Source organism: Xiphophorus couchianus, chromosome 1, assembly GCF_001444195.1.
Source record: "Xiphophorus couchianus chromosome 1, X_couchianus-1.0, whole genome shotgun sequence".
NCBI classification, from domain to species: domain Eukaryota; kingdom Metazoa; phylum Chordata; class Actinopteri; order Cyprinodontiformes; family Poeciliidae; genus Xiphophorus; species Xiphophorus couchianus.
Window position 1 is genome coordinate 18,847,590 of NC_040228.1, and position 19,516 is coordinate 18,867,105.

Consider the following 19,516-nt stretch of genomic DNA (forward strand, 5'->3'; position numbering starts at 1 on the left):
TTTCTGTGTGACGACTTCATCGATTTTATTAAAGTTTGAGGAAAATTGGCAAAAAGACACATGCAAACAAAGACAGATTTCACTGTGAAATGTATTTTGCTATCATTGTGAGACAAATTGTGATATAAACTGTAGGAGCAGAGCAATGTTTTCTGGGTCAAAAACTGGAAAGTTTAAAAACCACTTGCCTCAGTATCACTGTGGTCAACCCCAACAGGAAGAAGAAATAAATATATCTCATCAGTAAGACATTTTAAGATAGAGTGTAATCTCCATCCCTACTCTCACTCCATGATGTAATGCTACTACTTTATTATCCAACTGTGTTTGTATTGTCATTGTATATTTGTTAGTGAAAATAAAATCACACCTGTTGCTCAATGATCCAGAATGTACACACCAGTGGTTACTGTTTTATTGCCTAATCCCTCACAAACACATTTTATTGCATCCTGCATTATTGCAAGATTGAGTTATTAATGTCAGGCTGTAGCAAAGAGGGAAAATCTCTGCTCAGCTGGATTCCCTCTGCAAAACAACAAAATGCAGGTAACACAAGCATGTTATAATGTGCCACTTTATTAGAAAAGTAAAAACTCACTTTAATATTTTATGAAGGGTAATATAAAACATTACAATCTTTTGCATATTTGCACTGTCACGCTATATTTATTAATTTTACTTCTTTTTTTTTAAATTAAACCCTGTGCTTTAAGAACATACAACATTAGCTACAGCTGTCACAGCAGTACTGGCCCATATTTATATTTTAAGACAATTAATAAACAGCATCTGTATTTGCATGGAAAGCATGAAATGTTTTCTCTTTTTTTCATACACAAAGTACTACGTGTCTGTGATAGCCATCTTTTTTTTTCTTTTTTTTCGGCAACAAATATACTGTATACTGCATGTTACATTGGAACAACATTAGAACAGCAACAGAGTATTTTACACATTTACATCATCGTACTGTTTGTGCAACGAACATTTGTCTCTGTCAGTGAATAACATTGTTCAACAATGTATTTCAGATCAGTCCATTCTCTCAGGGTAAAATGCAACACATAAGGTGATAACCACACGGGGAAATCATGGAGCGTGACAGCAATTTCCAGTCGATTTTGTTTGAGAGATCACTTCTCAGCTGTTGGTCATTTCTCATGAGTCAGACAGACGAGCCGTTGGCGCATTGCTGATGCGAGGCTGGGGGCCTGCCTGACCCCCCCTCCTCGATCTCTGTATTACTTGGAGACCCTCAGAACAGGACATCAAAGGGCCCTCCTCTGTACAGCAGGAGAAAGAGGGAGTGTCTTCAATGTGAAAAACAAAAACAAATCAGGAAGGGGGCAAGCCCTCTGGGTCCGTGTCCATTTGCACTGACGCTCATCTGGTTTTACACTAGCTGTGCATCTCTCCCCCACCCCCAACCCCACTCTATCCCGCTTTCCTGCTCCCTCTGGGGAAAAGAATAAACAACTCTTCCATTTTCTCCCAATGGCTCCTCTCTATCCCTTCCTCTCTCTTTTGCTCGTTAAAGCTGTTGCTTTGGCTAAACAAAATGCTGCTTTTACATTACATGGCAAAAAGTACAACATAAAATAGAAACGAGAGATAAGTAACACACTATTTGTTTTCATCTCCATATATCAAGGCATGCACTTACTTGCTCAAGCAGAAAAGAAAAGTAGCATCAACAACATAAATATACTCTTTTCATGGCAGTGGTGTGAGCTATTTAACCAAATGTATTGTCATTAGTTAGGTTAAAAATTAAACAGTGCTTCAAAATACAGTGAGCATTTGTTTTTACATACTTTCTGACACAGTAGCATTTATATATTTCTCTTAAAACCTCTTTAAACCCGTTCTTGTCGCACAGCAAGTAAATAGAATATAAACCTAACCAATTCTCCCTTTACAGTACTGCAAAGAAGTATTTACCCCCTAAACAAAGTTATTTTATTTTAGTTTCTTTGTCACACACAAATTATCAAAATGTTAATATCAGACAATGACAACCTGAGTAAATACAAAAGCAGTTTTCTAATGCTGATTTCGATTATTTAGGGGGACAAAACAACCTAACCATGCATGAAGATAAAATTTCACCCCCTTCTTATATCATTAAATATTTGTGATTAGTCACATTCCTTTGGGTCTTTTTTCACTTTACACAGCGTGACCTGATTACTGTGAGAACCAAGACAATAAGAAAATCACTTAAATAGAACCTGTCAAACACCATGAAGTAGGCTAAATGATCTAAAAAAAAAAAAAAAAAAGGTCCTTACACCTACTAGTCTGGAAAGCAATACAAAGACATTTCTGGGACTTTGGGACCAGGTAGTCTCACCAACAGCCATTATCCTTAAGTGGGGAAAACATTGGCCAAGAACGGTGGTGAACATAGTGGGCCCTTAATGCTCAAAAATCCTCCAATGTTGGTGAGTTAAGACAATTCGGCAAAGAAGAGCATTCTAAATTCATCTGTAGTGGTGTAAAAGACTGACAGATTACAGTAGCAAAACTATGAGGTTTAAGACTTAATATGTTTTCATAATAGACCAAGATAGTTTTAGATGTTTTATTTTCTTTAATATTTAATATAATTTGAAAACTGAATTTTGTATTTACAGTAGGTAGGTTTGTTTAAAACTTGCTTCAAAATTTTAAAGATTGAAGTTTGTCAAAACTAAAAAAGAAAAAAAAGAGGACAAATCTATAAAGGGGCAAATACATTCTCCCAACACTGCATCAAGCCCTAAAAGTCTTTCTTCCTGCATTCTTTTTTTATTGGTTCCCGAAGCTACATGGGAAAGACTGTTTATGATGGAAGAGAACCCAGCACAGAAACTGGAAACGAGACCGGAGAGAAAGAGATGAACAACTTTTCAAAAAGACACTAAATGGTAATATTTGTGTCCAGCTTTATATTTTCTTTGGAGTCCAGATCCCTCTGTTACTATTTCAACCACAGGACTCAATCTGGTGAGCTACGTGGAGCTCTAGTTTTTTTTTTGAGTGCTCAGAGCAAATCAAAACTGTGCTTTAATATTCCCTTCAGGGGTACAGCTTGGCTCAGCAGTCAGGCAGTTGTCCTGTGCAAAAATACAGAGACTATGAAATAAGATGTTTACAATCCGCATAAGAAATGACACAAACTGAACAGACTGAAGCGTCCTGCATTGATTGGTATTGAAACTCTTTCACTTCTCTATTTTCTTTTAAAAACACTAATCTCATGTATCCCTGCAGTACAGTAAAGCTCTCTTATTGGGAAATTATCACACTGGGGAAATTCTTGCACAAGCCATTTGCTGCCCTCGACCTGATCACTTCACCTTGCATGACTCTGCCAAATATGTGCGCATCTGGGCGGAGGGTGGTGTCAACATGCCTCCAGTAACAGTTTGCCAAACGTGACGGTACATTTTCAACTTTTGTCTTAATCTAAGCCTTATTGAGCAAAAGCTCCCTTTCTAATTTTATCACGAGGGCTCTTACTAACACCTGACACTGATGACAATTTGCGGAATGAAGACAATGACCGTAATTTACTCCTGTGCATTTGAGCAGGCCTGCAAATTACAGGCCTGTGTTTGAACAAAGCACCGCAAACACACTCCTCCTGATGACAGGTCAGTGAGCGTCAGAACCTGTTTAATGTTTGCGTAGGTAGAGTGGAGCACCACAAATAACTGTGCCTCTAATGTGCTTATTCTCCACCCCAAGATGAGGGATATCTGTGCACCGGTGACCCGATTGCTTACCTTATACTCCGTAAACATCCACTTTCATTGCTACTAATGTCTATTTTCATGTCTACTATTGTGTGAGTTTGCACAATGCATGCACATTTTTCTTTTTTTTTTTCCATATATATTTTAAGAGTGTTCTTCTCAGGTTGTGAGTTGAAACACATACTCTTTCAAGAGTACAGTGTTCATATAAAAATAAAGATATAATGAAAAATGATGCACAAGTGGGTGAGTATGGCCAGTGACACAGTTACATATATATATATATATATATTTATATATATTTTTTTGTTTTTGTTCAAATGTATTTGGTCCATTTTTGGGCTGGACTAGGCTTAGGCTGGTTCTGAAATGCAGACCAATCGAAGGAAGTCTGAACCTGGATTAAGACCCTGTTTGTACCTGATGTCAACACAAAATGGATCCTCATTGATTGTAGAGGGCCTGTGTGTATGTACAGCAACCTGCTTGAAGATCCATGAAATCTGGACTAGTGGATTCTACGAGGGTGCTACAGGCCGGTGACGTACATCTCCATCCCATCGTTGAAGGTGAAGATGGTGGTAGTGCCAGAAGTGTTGCCTCCCTGTTTTACATCGCTGATGGTTTCATAGAAGTTTTCCCCACCAGGGAGGCCTCTGACTGGAGGAGCAATGGGCCCTGAGCCTTGTAGTGCTGCTGGTGCTGCCTGATGTTGCTGCTGCTGCTGCTGAGGGGTTTGCTTCTTCCTCTTCAGAGTGGCGCTACCCCCACCTGTGCTGTTATTGGTTGCTCCCTGCTCACGTTTCCTGTGGGCGTCGATACTCGCGTATGCAGGGTCTGACTCGGCCACAGCAGAAGACCAGGACCGGTCCCCCACAGGCTCGTAGCAGGGCTCCTCTTGAGAACGGGCCTGTCCCTGGACTCCTCGGCCTCGGCCTCGGTTTCCTCTGTCCCCTCCGAAGGAGCGCGGAAGGGTCTTTGCTCCGTTGTGCTCCATGGGAGGTTTTTTTTTCTGGGTTTTGCACACGATGGAGTAAGTGTCTGCAATCTGATGGCACATACACACAGGACGAGAACACAGTATGGTGTCAGTTAATGAGTTAATAACACAGAACTAGTCAAAACCTATCCTGTTGTTTACTGGTGACATATCCTGTGATAAAATTTCACTGCAGTGTACATAAGGGCCAACGTCTCCACCTACTAATATGTACAGTGCCTCAAATCACTTGTGCCAGTAGAGAAAAAAAAAACCCATTAACAAACTGCTGAAACATTTATAATTAGCTGCCTCTGCATTCACTTCTTAAAATTCAACAATACTGAAAATCTTTTTACATTGATGTAATTTGTCAGAATACAGATAAAAACGGCTCCCATTTGATTAAATAATATTCATGCACACCACTGTTATCTAATAGGGTCTATTAAAGTGTCCCTCTAGAGCCTAGAAGGCTGCATAAAAAATTGTGGTGGGTCGTAGGAAAATCACTCACATTTTTGCTTGAAAAGTAAAATCAGTGTGGCATGCATTTGTAATCCGCTCCTATTAATCACTGCTTTGCAAATTTTTATTTTGGTCTCATCTGACAAGAGCGCCTTTTTTCACCATGTTCACTGCATGGTATTAGCTAGTGGCAAACTGCAAACTTTTTATAGTTTTTTCAACAATGATTTTATTACTAGACCTTAGCAACCCCTCCAGAGATTCCATGGGCTCATTAGCCGCTTCTTAGCTAAATAGCTGGCTTGCCTTGTCAGTTTAGGTAGACTGTTATGTCTTGGTAGGTTTGCATTTGAGCCATGCTCTTTCAATTGTTATGGCAAACTGGAGAGTGGTTCATGAGATGTTTGGATATTGCAGTATTATTTAACTCTGCAACTTAAATTTTTGTGCAACTGTATCTTTGACCCTTCCAGTGTGTTGCTTGATCTTCATTATATCGCTCTGCAAAATAAAAAAAAGTTTGCAGCCTTCACAAAACAACTGTTTCAGATTAAATTGCACACAGGTAAACTCTATTAAGTAATACGATCCAATTTAAACAAAATTAGCTGCCCTTTGGTTTGATGTCAGAGGATAAGGGGTTGAACACAAATATATGCCACAGTTTACAGATTTTTATTTACAAAAGAAATTTAAACAATGTCCTATATTTTTCCACTTCATAGTTGTGAACTAGTTTTTGCTGATGTAAAATCGCACTAAAATCATATTAATTTGCAGTTCCAACAGGGCAGAATGTTACAAAGTTCAAGGGGTGTGGATACTTTTCCAAGGCACTGCAGAATGCACATGCTGCACTGGAGTCAAACTTAAATTAAATATTTTCTGTTATATATCGCAAGTCTCATGTTCCTTAGTTAACTATTACATCTTAAATATCACTGGCATGCAACATGTAATAACAAGTGTAAAAGTATATTGTTGCTAAAATGGAATATGCAAATAACTGCCTGAGCATGGATTGTGTGTGTGTTTATGCACAGAGGTTTGCACATGCATTAACAGCTCTTGCTCTTTGCTGTAACCTGACCTAATTTAACCGAGCAGGATAAGACAGTGTAAACTCTGTTATCAGTCCGTTGGATTTCTAGTCAACAACAGAGTTAGTTGTGCAGTGGATGAACCTGTAAAAATTTCCACACCACTGCTTTGGTAACAGGGCGGCAAACCATGGACTGAATTATCTGGACGAGAGCCAAGTTACAAAAAAAAGGGCCAACAAGTTTTGTTTTCCTGAATGACCTTTGTAGGTATAAGATTTGCTGTGCATGCACTGCAGGTGTTATGACTGCATGTCCTCATTCATAAATGCGGGGTTTTTGCACAGCGTGTGTGCATACGTGCTTGGTTTGCAGCAATAACTAGGGTTCACAACTGAAAAGCATGCATGAGGAATTTTGATAAACCAGCTCCACGACCTCTGGCATTTCTGTGTCAAAATTCCACAAGTGGTGAAAAAGCGCAAAGGATTGTGGGCCGTGGTGATGTTTACCCTCATCGTTCACACCCACACCAGTAGCTCTGCTCTGCTGGGCCTGAGAAACGCTGCCTATGCAGACTCTCTTTTTCCACCACACATACAGATTAACCTTGTTTTTGTCCTGCCTCCAAAATCATGACAGGACTCCCTTTCATTATGTGTGCTCACCTTGCACTATATGTCACATCGATTGGTCGTGCTGGGGGAAAGTAAATAAAGTGCATGTGACTGAGACTTCCTCTGTGAGTATCTCTTGCCGTTTCTCTTCGCTCCTTGTGTTACAGGCAGAGCTGAAGTGGAGCACGCACACACCCTGCCCCCACAATTTTCTGGTGTGACCTTTTTGGATAAACAAAGACCCCGGCATAAGCTGTAAGTGTGTGCAGACAACGTGCTGTGTGTGTGCAAGTGCATGTATTTATGTGGACAGAGTGTGCAACTCTGCACAGAGGAAGGAAGGAAGTCACAAGATGATGGGGATTTCAAAACTGAGCTACAGCTGGTGAGGAAGCCTGCCATTGTATGCTTTCTGTTCTCTTCTCAGCAGACTGTACTTCTTTATGTTGTTTTTAGCTTCCAGCTCTGAGCAAGGCTTCGATAAGCAACACTTTCTGCATACAGTGGCTATCTGCGCCACTCACGCATCTGGTCGCGATTCTATGAGTTGCAAGGACTGCAGAGTTTTCTAAAGGATCTTGCAGCAGCAGATATTCATCTGCTGGGACACGCTTGATGCAACGTGACTGGTTGGGGAGGGCAGGGCCTCCTAATAGCCACAAAGGGAGTGGAGCAGAAGGAGTGAGCACCAAGGAGAGGAGGAGACTTGGTTGGGAGTGGAAACTCAACACCTTTTGACGGCTGCAACTGACAAACTCCAGAGTATAGGGGCATGTTAGGGCAACAACAAGATCTGAAGCGAGAAAACAAAACAACGAGTGGGGAAAACATTAATACAGCGAGAGAAAGAAGTAAAAAAAAGAAATTGTGAGAGACTGCAAAACGCTGCCAAGGCCAGTTGCTCCGTGGTGCATTTTGACATGCAACATAGAAGTGCTCCTGGCAGTAAAGCGCAGAGACTTAACCCTTTAATTTAAACATAAATCATCTCTTTTTTTTTTTGTTAAACTCATTAATGCCTTTGATAAGCTCACTAACACTGTAACATCCTTTAGAACTACTGCTTTGTTATAACATGCCTTTTTAATCATAAAGTGTTTAAAATGTTTAGTGTTTAAACTGAGACTGGGACGCATGGAGAAGTGTGGTGATGAAGTAAAAATAAACACTTGTCTATTTTAGGGAGCCCTGTACTATTTAGACTGACTGTCTCTGACCTGTAGGCAGACTGTTTACAGCTCAGTGACTCAAACATATATAGTGCCATGGAAAAGTAATCACACCTCTTTATCATTTTTAATATTTTGTCAATTTACAATCAGAAACTTTGGTGTATTTCTCAATGGGATTTCACGTGAAAGACAAAGACAGACTAGAGCATAATTGTTAAGTCGGAAAAAAAAAGAAGCAATATCTTAAATCTGAAAAGCAGGGTTTATATGGAGACACCAACAAGTGTTTTAACGTTATTTCTTCCATCTTTGCACATCTAGATCCGAAACTTTAGTCCAGTACGTCTTTGCAAATTAGTTCTTTCTTAGTCAGATTAAATCTAGAGTGACTGTGAACATCAGTTTTCAAAATTCCCAACTGGATTTAGGTCATGTTAGGCCAGGGGTCTGCAACCTTTGGCTCCAATATTATCCGTAAATGGATAATACTCCATTATAATATGCCATTATGATAACTATTGTTTTATTGTCCATTATTGTTTTGTTATCTATGTTTCACCTTAGTTATTTTTTGCTTTGAGTAGATCAGCCGTGTGTCTATTATAGTCTCGTTCAGTTTGTCCTTGGTAATTTAGTTAGGTCATGTTTATTATTTATTTATTGTGTTTAGTCAGTCTTTGTTGCGGTTAATGTCTTCTCGCTCCCCTGAGTCATTTTTCTCTCAGCTTGTGTTCTGATCATCCCTCACAGCTGCATTCAGTTTGTAATTAGTTTTGCTCCATTATTCCAGAAATCAAACACCTCAGTAATTAACCACCTCTCTTTCACTTACTCCTCCTTCTGTTTGCCCTCTGCTTTTGTAAGTTGTTTTCTTGAGTTCTTTAGTAGAACCTATTTTATCATTTACCCCAGGATTCCAGCTTCCATTTTGGTCCAACTTCATACACACAAAATACTGACACATTCATTTAACAATTTTGGCTCTAAACACGTTTGAATTTAGTAGAATTGGGGGCGAAAAAGCCTATTGGGATTGTTAAGTTTGCAGACCCCGTGTAAGGCTTTTCCAACCCAAAAATATGTGTATAATTGTCCTTTTCACAGATTCTCTCATTTAGACTGTGTATCTTTGCAGCTCCTCTAGAGTTATCATGGGTCTATTAAATACTAATGTAAGAATTGTTTAAACTACTGCACAACCTTATTATAATGCTGGTTGCTTGGTAAAGAACCATCCCAGGAGTTTGCAGAAAAGCTGCACTCAAACTAAGACTTCACTTACATTGAATTTCAGTTGGAATTTTCTATTCTAATTGCATAGTTTGTCTAAAACATAAACAGATGTGTGCATATATTTACATATACACACACACACACAGTATATATAAACAGATGCCCTATTTAAACATAGCTGTATCTATTCTGAGCTATGATTAATACTGGACAGCAGGTGACAGCCAGCCCTGGTCTGTGCAGTTATATACTGAAGGCCAACAGATGAATGGGGGGTTGGGCGAATGAGGTCAAGGTTCAGGCAGGCGGTGGGGGTTGTGGATCCATGTAACATAACCTCTTTCTGTAAGCAGAAACCACGTATGGCAGGAAGGTCCTCAGGCAGCCGTGTTACGACGACATACCCAATCAAAAGGGTGCCGGCGTCGGTAAACACAGCAGAAATCAGAGACTGCATCTCCTGCCTGCTTGGAGAGTTTCCGGCCAGCCTTGTATTGATTCTTTTTTCTCCCAGTTGTCACTAAAATCACATGTATTCATTCACAAATACACATACTGTAGGTAAACTACCTCCTTTGCAGTTGGAGGTGATGGATGCCCCGGCTGTCCGTTCTCTCCCCGGAGTGGAGGTGGGTGCAAGGTGATGATGTCGTCGTCCTCCGGAGGCTTCCATATGTACTGCTCTCCATTGCCTATGAACACCGTTTCCTGATAAACAAAGTCAAATGATGAGCTTCATAAAGTGCTGCTGTGAGGTTAGAATCTGTGAGCCATTGTGCAAAGGTACTCATGCAAATAAAAGCTCTAATGTTTTAATATTTCCCCCTGTATGAGTTAAAAGCAGATGAACAAAAATAAGTGAATTATTCATGTGTGTTTCCAAGGAATGGGCCAGTTTCCAGGAGTCAGTCCTGGATTGTATGGACCCAAAGTTGGATTGGATCAGGGAAACCTCAGACTATGACTAGTTCCTATTTTGTATCATCTGGATTTGGATGTTTATGGATTGGACATTTAACATTGTAAATATGAAGATTGATAATTGGAAATAAAGATAGGTAAAGTCTATTATTCTATTAAAATTAGAAAATCAAGAAGGTAAAATATTCTGTGCAATAAGAACCTTGATTTAAAAACTACGACTGAATTCAGGTTTAGTCTATATTTTGCTTAATTCTTTGCATTAAACTCAAAAATAACATAAATGTTATAGACAACAATATAATAACTAGCAACATATTTCTCTTAGCAGCAGGAACATTTCTTGTTCTTTCTAAAAACCAAAAGCTTATGCAATATTATTTTGAATTTTTGCTGTTATAACCACAATACTCTAAAAACAACACTTTGAAACTCAGTTCCAGGCTTCACTTGCCCTGCAGGATCATTTTGACTGGAAAGCTTTGAAGAAATAGTGAAATCATAACTTTTTAGCTAAATATAGTACATCCATCCATCATTTTACACGCTCAGCCCTATTGGGATTAAAAAGGGTGCTGGTGACTATCTCCTGAGAACAATGGGCGAGAGGCAGGGTACACCCTGGTCAGATGGCCAGTCCATCACAGGCTAAACATACACTATGACATAATCTCAAATGCCATGAAATAATGGCCTTTTGGACAAAAGGTTGGTTATTTAAATGACGATCAAACAAATAACAAAACAAATTGACAACTCTTTTTGACAACAAGCAGGTGCTCTGACATCAGTTAAAACCTGAAATTAGCTGTCCTCTACTTCGTGGCTCTTCAGATGGAGATTTCAGAGTAAGCTCTGTGTAGTCATAAAAACAATATTAAATTATTGAATCACTTTTTCTGTGCTTCGTGCTTAAATGTGTGGTTTTTTTTGTTGGTTTTTTTTTCAGTTCCTCCTTGCTCTGCGACCAACCGTTCCAAAGACATTTTATGCAAATCTGCAAACTCAAATATGTCTTGCTGACAGACAAGCAGACCTAGTGGCACACAGACAGTGCTGCCAAAACAGAACCTCCATTTAACTCTGCTGGTGGTGGTGATTTCTGAGAGACTTGAGGAGAGGTAGAGGTCAGATAGGAATCTGTATTCAGGAGAAATGATTGGGCCTTTTATAGAGTTTAACTGCTGCACTTAGCAAATTCTGACTGACAGGCAACAGTTGACTTACTCTTTTCAATACCTTTAACATTATCTGGAAAATAGTACTGTGCCTGGGTGGCTTAAGACAAACCTAAATGTCATAAAAGAATGACTCAACATGACACTTCTCTTGCAAAACATTTTATAACTACAGGTCTTAAGAGGAATTAGTAACCAATTAGGAACCACAAATTGGTGAACACACATGCGACTGAGGATGATTAAACTTTTATATGCCTGCACCCCACGCAGCCTGACTGAGTTAAAATAGCAAATGGCTTCAATATGTGCACAATATCTATTCTCATTCAGGCTGCTGGCTACCTGTTAGCTGTTTCTAGATAGACTTGCTGATGGATTCAACAAGAGCAATCCCACCGACAGACACACACACACACGCCGGCAACCAGGCAGCCTGCCAAACTCTTAGATAATCCATGCTTCCACACTTTGCTCAAATAGCGTGCTGCACTGCATGATGCAAAGCGGCCAGAAGACAAGCACACACACACGGAAAAAAACACACACATTAAAGGTTTGTCACACTCATTAAAAGTTCAGGTCAGTAACAAATCACATCAGCAGTGATGTTATCCTTCATCTTAAGGGAAAGTTTTGGTTTTGCTTAACATATTAACACAGATTCATCATAATTGTATTGATTTCTTTTCATTCTTACGATAATTACTTACAGCTAATAAAAAGACCACATCCAGTTTTGCAGAAAATGTAAATAAAATGGATCCCTAACACATAAAAAATATTTTTACAACACAAATTTTGCCTCACTTAAAAGTTGTTTATGTACAGTAAAAGACATGCACTCAATATTTGAATTGGGGTTCATTTTGCATGAATTACTGCATCAAAGTGGCGTGGCATGACGGCGTTTAGCCTGAGACATAACTGAGATGTTGAGGAACCACGGTTTGCTCTAATAGCGGCCTTCAGTTTGTCTGTATTGTTGTTTCTGGTGTCTCTCATCTTCCTCTTAAAGATGAAAAAGGGGGAAATTTAAGCCACTAAAAGGGGAATTTAAACCACTGAGCAACAGTTCATTCTTTTTTCTACTTGGCCCAGGAGAGACACGCTGTTATTTCTGGCTTAGAAGAGGCTTTATAGATGGGATATAACGGTTGTAGACGATGTCCTGGATATGAATTTTTCTAGTGGCAATCAGTGAAGTACTGGTTCCAGTCCTTGCCAATCATGCAAATCTCACCAAACTAGGCTTTGCTTCACAACCCTCTTTAGTCTTCAGTTATCTCTGTGTTTTGAACATATTCACATGACATATTTTTCCCTTCAACTTAATATGCCAATAAAATGCTTGTAAACAGCAGTTTGTGAACAGAGAGCTTTTTCACTTAAGAGAATTGAGACGTCAGAATAACAGTCAAGTTAGTACAGACTTCCTCACAATTGTGTAGATCACAAAATTACATTTCTACATTAAAATACTTTTTAAAAATTGTGTTATACAATTTTCTGGAAACTGAATCTGATTTTCATTAGCTACAATCCATAATCAGCTAAATTAATTGAAGTGCTTGAAATACATCACTCTGTAAGCAACAAATTTAATATAAGTTTTATTTTTGAACGGAATTGCTGAAGTAAAGAACGTTTTCAATGATAATGTAATTTATCGACAACTGAATATATGAAGTATGTGACAGAGCAAAACAATAGTATTTATCTTATGAACACCATTCGAAACTTCTTAAAGAGAATAAAACTTAATGGGATAACCACATCTAGCCTACACTAAATATATTTGTGCTTTAAAGCTATGAAAGCTGAGAACAAGCCAATACCAAACCAGTTAAATCATGTTAATCTGCATGGCTTAACATGTTTGTTTGTGGACACTGCCCTCTTGTGGTCATGAGGCCCTCCTACAGCTGTCAGAATGTGGCTGGTTGAGGAGTGTAACAGATTACGTATTTGAAGAAGACATGATTTTTTTTTTTTTTGTACCTTCGGGAAAGAGTGCAGATGGAACGGCTCCAGCGGCTTGCATGGAAACTCCTGACTGCGATGTAGGGGAAGAGGACCAGCGGAGGGGGAGTCGCTCACGCTCGACTGGCTGTCTGACATGCTGTCAGCTCCATTATTCTCCTTCCGACTTAACTTGTCTACCTAGAAATTTGTGTTGTGATTGACAAAATTATAGTCAATTATTTTATTGAAAAATATCATAAAACATTTCATTTTTATTGTACAAGCAGTATGTATTAAGTGATGTTGTTTGAACAATATAGGTTGATTTTAATTTCTTTTTCAAAATATTTTACCCAACAGTAAACTGGAGTTTGTAGACAGCTTTTGCAGCTCTTCAAACTCTCTAGAGATAATACAGCAACTGTGACACCTTCACATAAGCCTGATGTTAATATTTCTTTTTCAGAAGTGAAATCTAATACAGTTACATAAGATGTATTATGACAGTCTTTAACACTCTTGCTAAGTTCAAGGATGAAACACTGATGACAATATCCAGCTAAATCAGTTAAATCCCCCAGCTTTTTCTTTTCGGGTTTCTCTTTTTTTCTAACCATAGATAAGAAATTGTGTAAGGTCTACCTTTTTAAACTTCCGTATGGAAGCATATTCAGCTGCAGCTGGATCTTGATTGACCAGGGAATTCACAGAGGACAGAGGAGATCTGCTAACACCGCTCGCTCCGTTTCCTCTCCCTGCCATGGTTCCATTAGTGACGCCGTTTCCTCTGCCGTTCCCTCTACCAGCCTGAAAACAAAAACACACAGGTTAGTCTCTCACAAATCATTTGTCTCAAACGTAAACAGAGAAAGACAACCGATGCAATGCATCCTGAATGAGCACCAATCCCATTTATCTTCGAACAAATAGAATCTGCTGGGAGTGGCAGCTCCAATATGTTTAGAACTAATTTTACTTTATTTTTTTGGTATTATTAGCAGCAGTTACAGCACCATTCTAACTTATTAGAACCATTGTTAAGATGAGTAAAAAGCCCTTATTTAAATACTTATTTAATCACAGGAGTTTAACTTTAATTTTTCTAGTTTCTAAATAAATATGTTGTCAAGATGTTTTTTTTTCTTTTCTTTTAACAAAATCATTGGAACCAAACTTTTTGGCACACTGTTGTCTGTAAAATTTCCTTATGCCAATAAGCTAATGTTTATTCTTCTGCAACAACCTTTCAGTAGGCTGAAGCTTGCAAGTAGAGGGATCTTGGTCAGTTTCTTTAGTTTGCTCATCTTCTCTCTTCTCTTTGCATCAACCCGCAGGTTTTCGACAGAATGAGGATCTGGGTGTCAACATGGCCATGGAAGAAGGTTTATTTTGTTTCTGATAAACCTGTTTGTCTTGGTTCGGTCATGTTTTCGGTCAATATGAAAGTAAATAACCCGATGGCCAACCATTTTAAATGTGTTCTCATATGGTCCACAAGACTTCTATTTAAAATATCAAGTTATTTTAAAACATTTATCAGGAAATGCACTCCTGTGGGGATACTCAAACTCACATCTACACAAAACCTCCATCATACTTAATAGTGGGGGGGAGTTGCTTTTCCACATTGTCATTCTATGTTTAATGACAAAACTGCCAGATCCATTTGTTACTAAAAGAGTTTGGTCTTTGATTAATTTTAACATAAGTTGGCCCCAGTTGATACCCCAGTGAATCAAACTCTACATATTTATGTTTGCAATGGCAGCAAAAGGCTTTGCTCTGGCATGACTTCCAAAATACCAGTTTGCACATAGACAGTGTCTAATCGTTACTATGGAGACCTGGTTTCCCTCGAGATGGCACTTTTTGCAGCAGTACTCCAAAAGGGAGATTTGGAGAAGTTTTTCTTAAGCTCCCTCATCTTCATTTTTATTTTGTGTGGTGGTGATATTAATATGGCTCCTTGTCTAACTGAAACGGCAGTGGAAAAGAGAAATGTTGTTTTCATAGACCAGGGAACAACAAAGTCATAGGTTAATAATTAAAAGTAAAAAGAAACTTGGAACTTTTAATAAGAATAAATAAATTATAAATGCGTTTTAACAAAAACTTCCGCTACATTTATTTTGTAGACATTGTTAGTGTGCCAGGAGTTGTGCCAGTGACTGAAAAAAAATCAACTTGAATTTAAGGTTGAATTTTTATGATTTGTTTTTCAGTTTTGTATATTTTGTAACTGCAATAAAACGTTGATTCAATTCAATTTGTATATCTAGTGTGCTTATGTGTGGAGGGTGCTGTACTACATCCAATTTATACATACAGAAAACCTACTTAAAACAAATCCAGTTTAAGGTTTCACAGTCAGTGAGCAACATTTGTTTCCTCTTAAGTTACAGACTATAAATGTATCACTGCTAAATGTCTGTGTGTACATACGTTTCCTTGCCCGTTCCCACTACGAGCTCCTCCTGAGAGAGGCGGGGGGCTCTGAGCGGCTCTGATCGTCGATGGCGTGCTGCTTGATGACGTCAGCGGAGCAGAGGGCACTCTGGGAGCCGCTTCGCCTTCCCGGATACCAACGCTTTCGTACAGACCATCGTCCAGGTAACGGGTGGGCGTTGGGTTATTGCGCAGGCCGACCTCAGTGTAGGTGTGGTCTCTGGCCTCCGCTCCGCCGCCTCCACCACCACTCCCGCCTCCGCCTCCTCCTTCACCTCCCGCTTCCCCTCCACCACCGCCCCCTCCGCCTCCCTGGCCAGACGCCTGGGGACTGGTGGGGATCTGGGGGAGCTGGCGGCCATGGGAGGGCCTCAGGTCCGTCTGGGAGCGTCGACTGTGGAGGAGCAGGAGGTCCATACTGGCCGGACGGCTTTTGCTAACAGCTGCACAGGGAAGAAGAAGAAGGAGGAAAAGGGAGAGAAAATGTTTGAATATGCACTGCTGAGAACGTGTAACAGCTTGGATGTGTATATTATTTATTATCACACAGAACCTGTTAGTTAGCACTTACAGTTTCCATTGCAGGGAAAGCGATTGATCTCATGCAGCCTGGTGTCAGATTTACTCATGGAGTTCAGTTTTGGATGCCGAAGCGTACCCTGCTGTCGCACATACACACATAGACTTGTTAATGGAGGCATAAAACATGCAAACACATGCATGTGCATCTGTTAGAAGGGAGGTTAGAAGAAAAACAGTAGAAGTGGATGGTGACAGGCATAGGGGGGTGGTTTTGGGAGGGATGGGGGGGGGGGGGGCTGTAAAATGAAAACACGTCTCACCATATTTACAGATGTCCCTTTGTCTCCGGCCGGGGGGTGCTTGCTCTTGCTTTTTCTGACATGGCATCAAAGTGAGGAAGGTCACCAGAGGCCCGTGGACAGAAAGAGAAGACACACACACACAGAGAGAAGATAGATACCATCAGCATCAAACTGTGGTCAGGGCATAGAAGTCCTTGGTTGATAACAAGAGCCCAGTCGAACAGTGAATGGAGCATGACTCTGGCTTTTTATTGAGGCAAGGACGACTTTCATTTTCTACACGTAGATAAAATCAGATAAAATTCACAAATGTTCTTTTGTACTTTGCTCTATTCTGCCTTCAGGTTGACGACTTGTAAAACAAATGTATTCCGATAAGTGTTATGCATGCGAGCAGATCCCTGGAGGTGGCTGTAACTACAGGAAACAGTTGATATGGAGCCAAAGCAACAAGACAAAGTCAAAGAAGAAGAAGAGAAAAAAAAACTCTGCTGTGCAGGTGTGACTGTGAACAGCGCTCCTCCCTCTGCCTCTTCTCTTTGGAGGGTGAGTGCATCACATAACACAAGAGATCCTACTGCTGTGCTGCAAAAGCACAGTGAAGCAATAAATAGAATTTCAGGTTTGCAAACAGGTGCAGAGTCCCTGCTGCGTCATCCTATTATGCAAGTCGCTGCAAAGACTGTGTCAGATCCATGTTACTGGAGCACGATATTGTCTCGTCCAGCCAACTGCAACCATTTTGTACAAACATATGGTCATCATGCCCCCAGGGGGATCCTGGGAAGGTGAAGAGAGCTCCCCTGGTGATTTTCATAATAATTCGAAGGAGGGGGTTTACAGGAAATGATGACAGTGAAGCACAAAGTCGGAGAACAGGTACGATTATTATATCAAAACAAAACTCTCCAACAGCTTTGCTCATTTACAGAATTCAATTTTTGCTTATTTTCTTTGCAAAGTAAGTCGAACTCAGTCAGACTAGAAGTTGGATAGTCTGTGAACATCCAATTTTAAGTCTTGTCAAGGACTTTAAATTGGATTTTGTTCTGGAGTTTAAATACTTTGAATTCTAATACATAAACATGCTCTGATCCCATTGCAATTTTGGGAACAGAGGGTAATTGTGATGCTGAAGTGTATTCTTCCAGTATATCCCGTGATTTAGATTCCTCCAATATTCCCTCAAGTCTGTCAATCATCCATGTCCCTGCAGACATGGATCCCTATAGCGTGATCCTGCCGTTATGGGGATTGTGAATTCAGAGTAACGTGAAGTGATAATTTTCAAACGCTTTTTTATGTAGGTCAAAACGTTTAATTTTGGTCTCATGTGGCCCAGGCTCTCTTCCACATGTTTACTGTGTTTCCCCAAATTTCAAACATGACTTCGTATTGCTTTATATTAACATCAGCTTTGTTTTGAATGTGCGACTAATAGCTGTGCTGGAAAGTGTTCAAGGTATGTAGCTGCAATCTATTGTACTTTTAAAGCTCGTCTTAAAACCCATCTATTTTATTTGGCTTTCAACTCTAGCGGGATCTAGTTTTAAATTGCATGTTTTTGTTTTTAAACTGTAAGTTTTTATTTTATGTTTTTTTTATTGTTATGTTGTGTTTTGATGTACAGCACTTTGTATCAGCTGTGGTTGTTTTAAAGTGCTTTATAAATAAAGTTGGTATGGTATGGTATTTACAAAAATAAAGGCAATGAATAAAAATGCATACTTCACTTTTAGTTTTATAACTTGTAAAAGAAAAGTTGAACCATGTTTCAGTTTCTTCCCCCTTCTCAGTTATGTTACACTTGGCCTATCTGATAAAATCGCAATAAACTATGTTGAAGTTTGTGGCTGAAATATGACAAAATGGGGAAAAAAAATATTATTTCCCTGGAACTTAGAAGAATATTTTGCAGAAATCATCAATAGATCAGAGAATATTTTACTATTTTTTTTGTACTTTGTAAATATATATATTTTTTGTACTTCAACTGCATGCTATTAGTACTTCTGAATTTTACAGCAAGTTGAAAGGTTGTTCTCATTTCATTGCATTGCTGACTGTGTTTTAACATGGATATAACAAACCAATCTGGATCTGAATCAGCACTTGACTGTGACAAACTGGTTATGCACAAGAAAACTACTGAATATCCAATACCATCCAGCAGGGAGGCTAAGTTCTATACTATTCTTTAGATGACATAAGATGGTTGGACATTTCTCTACATCCAAATATGCGTTTCCCATGGCAACACAGGCACAATGCAGCTGCTGATTGGTCCCTGAGGAGTTTGAAAAAGAAAAAAAAAAAGCTCCTCCCTTGAGTCTGATCCTCTTTAAACCGTGGGGTGTCCCAGTGAGCGTGCCTGCTGTGGAGTTTGCTGGAGAGAAGTGACTTTGGGCAGCTCTTACTCTGGCTTCCCTCCCCCTCACTGTCCTGTAAGCATCGGTTCATCTCATCTGACACTAACAGCCATTAACATTCATTACTGCCACTGTGCTCAAAGTCGGGGATGAAAGAGATGGAGAGTAAATGGACAGAGGGAAAGGAAATAATGGAGCAGGGGAGTTCAGAAGAAGTAGGGAAACAAAGAGAACGAGTGGATGATCAGAGGGATCTGAGGGTGCAAGGGAAGAGTTCAGCAAATTTGCTAAAACTTTGGCTGTTATCTCTTTCTTTTCCTGCGCTGTGGAAAAGCGTCAACACTTTGTAAACCTTTCCTCTTTTCTAACTTAAATGAAATATTTTTTGGTGATACTATACATTCACTAGCTGAGACGGCACACCACGCACCATGCACACTCTACACCCAAATAGCCGGCCCTACCCTCTCTTGTTGAAGTAATTTCAGTGAAATGCTTTACTTAGTCAGTCCTTACTGGATTTATTAGTAAGTGTTGGGTCACTGTCATGTCCGATCTGCTT

The 19,516-nt window shown here is 39.6% G+C and overlaps 1 protein-coding gene and 2 long non-coding RNA genes across 6 annotated transcripts in view; 2 read left to right on the forward strand and 1 right to left on the reverse strand.

Moving 5' to 3' along the window:
• Positions 1 to 563: 563 nt before the first annotated feature.
• Positions 564 to 19,516, reverse strand: part of LOC114146133 (uncharacterized) — a 53,818-nt gene continuing 34,865 nt past the window's right edge. For 2 of the 4 annotated variants that reach the window (XM_028019957.1, XM_028019976.1), the window contains exons 3-9: positions 16,604 to 16,658; positions 16,333 to 16,420; positions 15,759 to 16,204; positions 13,959 to 14,123; positions 13,353 to 13,514; positions 9,823 to 9,960; positions 564 to 4,791 (exon numbers count right to left, since the gene is read on the reverse strand). In XM_028019957.1, the coding sequence (XP_027875758.1) occupies positions 4,273 to 4,791; positions 9,823 to 9,960; positions 13,353 to 13,514; positions 13,959 to 14,123; positions 15,759 to 16,204; positions 16,333 to 16,420; positions 16,604 to 16,658 (1,573 nt within the window). In that variant the 3' untranslated portion in view covers positions 564 to 4,272. Of the gene's footprint in view, positions 4,792 to 9,822; positions 9,961 to 13,352; positions 13,515 to 13,958; positions 14,124 to 15,758; positions 16,205 to 16,332; positions 16,424 to 16,603; positions 16,659 to 19,516 lie in introns of all 4 variants that reach the window. The other 2 variants (XM_028019949.1, XM_028019966.1) reach the window with 1 other exon arrangement.
• LOC114146155 (uncharacterized) lies at positions 4,660 to 15,584 on the forward strand. The gene is made up of 5 exons (XR_003595852.1): positions 4,660 to 4,776; positions 7,015 to 7,102; positions 13,364 to 13,508; positions 13,953 to 14,143; positions 14,651 to 15,584. It is a non-coding gene; the product is annotated as an uncharacterized LOC114146155 (long non-coding RNA).
• LOC114146160 (uncharacterized) lies at positions 7,114 to 11,067 on the forward strand. The gene is made up of 2 exons (XR_003595853.1): positions 7,114 to 7,232; positions 9,834 to 11,067. It is a non-coding gene; the product is annotated as an uncharacterized LOC114146160 (long non-coding RNA).